The 3,869-nt window shown below is 46.0% G+C and overlaps 1 protein-coding gene across 1 annotated transcript; it reads right to left on the bottom strand.

Moving 5' to 3' along the window:
* Nucleotides 1-3,353: 3,353 nt before the first annotated feature.
* On the bottom strand, nt 3,354-3,869 carry LOC138369262 (mRNA decay activator protein ZFP36L3-like). Its single transcript, XM_069332199.1, has one exon. It carries the CDS (start codon nt 3,867-3,869, stop codon nt 3,354-3,356), a length of 516 nt encoding a protein of 171 aa, XP_069188300.1.

Genomic DNA, 3,869 nt, shown 5'->3' with positions numbered 1-3,869 from the left:
TTATCATATAGATTGGCGAGCACTTGAGAACTGCGAGTCTTACAGATGATACCTTGGTGTCCCCATTAACGACCCTGGGTACCTTTCTTCTCTCAAGAGAAGACTGTGGGAGAGATTAAAGCCCTTGAGGGTCCTTGTTGGTGTCAATCATGGAATTAACGTGAGACTTGCTAGAATGTTTTATGTATCATTTATACGCTCTGTGATTGACTATAATGCTCTACATCTCAAACTGTATACTGACAAAGAGCTGAAATCTCTTGAAACCTTGCAAAATTAAGCTATGCGTCTCATCCTTGGGGCTCCAAAGTCCACGAGAATACTTAATATGAGAGCAGAGTTAAAATTACCTACCATATGTGACAGAATTTTGTCTATTAGCACAGTTTTCGGCGTGAAGGCATTGAGTAGATCTAGACAACACATGAAGTTTCAAGCTAAACTTTCTAATATGCTGCAGTCACCTGAGGTCTATAGAAGAAGAACGAAATCTGATTATGTATTTTGGTTCTACAAGGTAGCCAACTCCATCAAAATATTAAATATGTACCCAACTCAATTAATGGTTAATCAACCAATTACTCCATGGGATAACTGAGATCTATCAGTTGATTTTGTAAATGCGCCCAAGAAAGATAGTGTGCACTCTACATTATTAAAACAGTTAACACTTAAAAGCATCACTGAAAGTACTCAGAGTATGGGTAACGATGTGTATCAGTGCAATACCGACGGCTCTGTAGAAGAAGGGGGACGATGTACGGGATGTGCATGCAATATATTTGAACAATCACGGTCAGCTGACTGGGTCCACCCGTCAGGCGGCGGGCACAACCTCGTGCCTCTGGCAACATGATCAGCTGATACCTCTAACTGTTAGAACGTCTTGACTTCCCCACGCCTCTAGCAATGTAATCAGCTGGGTGCTTCAGAGTTCGTTGCTGGCTCTTTGCACACCAGCTACCACCTCCAGGATCACTAACATCCCCACCTTAATGCTCACATGCACCAACTCATGCCTAAATGAGTTCTTGGCTCCTAGCCTAATATTCTGTCACTTATAGAATAAAATGATGAGTTGAAATATTGACAACATATAAAATATTCTAGCTCCCCCTAGATCAAAAGGGTTAAAGGGAGGGACAATTATCTACCTTATTTCACTCCAACCACGAAGTTGACTCGTCCTCTGTAGTGGGATGTTGAGGTTCCTGGTCCTGGCATCTGCTCTGCCGTCGACTAGTTCCCACCACACACACAGGTTCCTCCGTCGCCTTCGTGGCAACGCGTCCTCACCGTGCTAATTCCCAACAGGTACTGCCTTTCTCCTCCTCTTCTCTGGGGTACTGGAGACAGGTACCTCCGTCGTCGTCCTCCACTCTCACTGGCACTGTCGACACCTCGCAGTCCAGCACAGCTTCCCCTCGCCTCACTGCCAGTAGATTTGACCCGGCCGTAGCTACTCGCTTGATGTAGAATACGTGGTCCTCTGGGCGTCCCAGACGTCACCAGCCCAACGTTCCCTCTGCTGTAGCCTCTTGACAGAGCTCTTGGCTCTCTAATCCGGTCCGTCCTTTCCTCTGGGCACTCCACGGAAGTTGGATGGCTTCTCAAACTGTCTGCAGAATCGAAGCGGAGCTTAAATCTACTGGTAAGGGCTCTCTAGATCCGGAGCTCGCTCGAGCGCGTCTTCCCTCTATGACGGCTCGTGACGTACTCTTCCCGCTCAGGCGCCAGCCGCCCCGAGCCCTCCGCCTCGTGACGTCACACCGCCCGAGGGCTCTCGTCATTGGTCACTTCTGGCACGTGACCTCACCTGGCCAATCAGGTGCCGGGAAGCGTCAGGACGTCTTGGCGGGAAACAGGATGACTACACCGTCCTGTGCCTCAAAAGGCGTAAGCCCCCTTGCATTATGAAACTTAGCTGGCCATTTTATAGCCAGCTTAATTGCGCTCCATGCTTTCCCACACATGAAAATGTTCCCTGAACATCAGAAAATACTTAGGGTACGGAGATATGATTCTTCTAAGCTGGGAAGGAAGAAATATAGGGGTGGACACCGTCACAGCTGCTAAAGAAAACAGATTTGAAATTAAATTCCTATGGATACCATCACATGTTGGCATCTCAAGGCATGACACTGTTGATATGCTTGCAAAGACAGCCTGTAGAAAACCAGTGGTAGAAATTGATATGGGTGTTTCATTAGCAGTGACAAAGAGAGTACTTAAACAAATGTTTAATGAAGATCTCATCGACCTAACAAATTCACAAAGACCAGAAAGTTGTAGCATTAAATATTATGATAGATATCGTGAGGAGACATTCACTTATGGGACTAATAAAACAAGAACCCGGCAATGTGATATTATAGTGGCCAGAATACGACTGGGATATAGACGTATCTGGCAGCTTTCTCAAAACCCAAATGTCGAGTACACAATGTGTCAACTTTGTGAAAGAGAAAACATGCACTCTCTTGAACATTATATTGTAGAATGTCCCATATTGACTGACTTTCGCCCTCCTGGGCTAAGGTATGCTGAACTGTGTAATTACTACATGAGTACTGGAACAATTGATGATATATTGGTCTTGTACCCAAGGTTAACCATGTAATGTATCAATTATACAATGTATGTATGTAATGTGACTATATAACCTGAGCTTGTAAAAGCACCTTAATCACCTTTAGTGATTAAGTGCTTAATTGCACACTAGTTTCTCTATCAGCTATCTCACCCTGTCAGAGTAAAAGAGACAAATGTATGTGAATGCATGTGTGTGTATATGTATATGTATGTGTATAAAGTATATATGGAAGCTGATCAGAATTACATTTCACCTTTGTAAATGCACATTAATGACACTATGTAAAAGACACATCGAACACTTTATGTAGGGCATACGTAAATCTGTGTATCTATGTATTTACGTCTGTAGGTTAGCTTAGCATTTTAAAAGCACCGTATCACCTTCTGTGGTTGATTGTTCAATAAACCCTTGAACTATATGTTTAACACATCTCTAACTCTGTCCATGGAGGACAGAAGAAAATGTAAATATGCTGGTTAGCATTGTAACTGTGTGGCCACGTCAGTGGTGAAAAATAATAATATTAAAAAAAAATTGCATCACCACCATCGATTTCATCACCACCAGCCATGGCGTCAACACCAGTCATGGCATCACCACAATCGATTTCATCCCCACCAACCAGGGAGTCACAAGTTGCCATGGTGTCACCACCATCCATTGCGTCACTTTCATCCATTGCGTCACCACCAGCTATTGCGTCAACACCAGCTATGGCACCACCATCCATTGCATCACCACCAGCCATGGATATTCTTCAAGCCATGGCGTCACCACCATGCATTGCATCACCACTAGCCATGGGATCACCACAATCCATTTCATCACCACCAGCCATGGCGTCACCACCAGCCATGGCGTCACCACCAGCCATGGCGTCACCACCAGCCTTTGCATCACCACAAGCCATGGCGTCACCACCAGTAATGGCATCACGACCTGCTATAGCCTCACGACAAGCCAAGGCGTCATCACCATCCATGTTGTCACCACCATCCATGTCGTCACCACCAGACATGGCGTCACCACCTGCCATGTCGTCACCATTAGCCATGTCGTCATCACGAGCCATGTCGTCACCACCAGACATGGCGCCACCGCCAGCCAATGCCTCACCACCAGCAATGGCGTCACCACCAGCCATGGCGTCGCCAGCAGCCATAACATCATCACCAGACATTGCGACCCCAACAGCCATGGCCTCGCCACATACCATGGCATCGTCATCACGAGACAAGGCGTCACCATCAGTAATGGCGTCACCACCGGCCAT

The sequence above is a fragment of the Procambarus clarkii genome, chromosome 27, assembly GCF_040958095.1.
Source record: "Procambarus clarkii isolate CNS0578487 chromosome 27, FALCON_Pclarkii_2.0, whole genome shotgun sequence".
Taxonomy (NCBI): domain Eukaryota; kingdom Metazoa; phylum Arthropoda; class Malacostraca; order Decapoda; family Cambaridae; genus Procambarus; species Procambarus clarkii.
The sequence above is the reverse complement of the archived record's forward strand: the minus strand, read 5'-3'. Positions and strand labels throughout refer to the sequence as shown.

What these genes read in the sequence shown, in the direction of transcription:
- LOC138369262 (XM_069332199.1), bottom strand. Translation starts at nt 3,869, where the DNA reads ATGGCCGGTGGTGACGCCATTACTGATGGTGACGCCTTGTCTCGTGAT.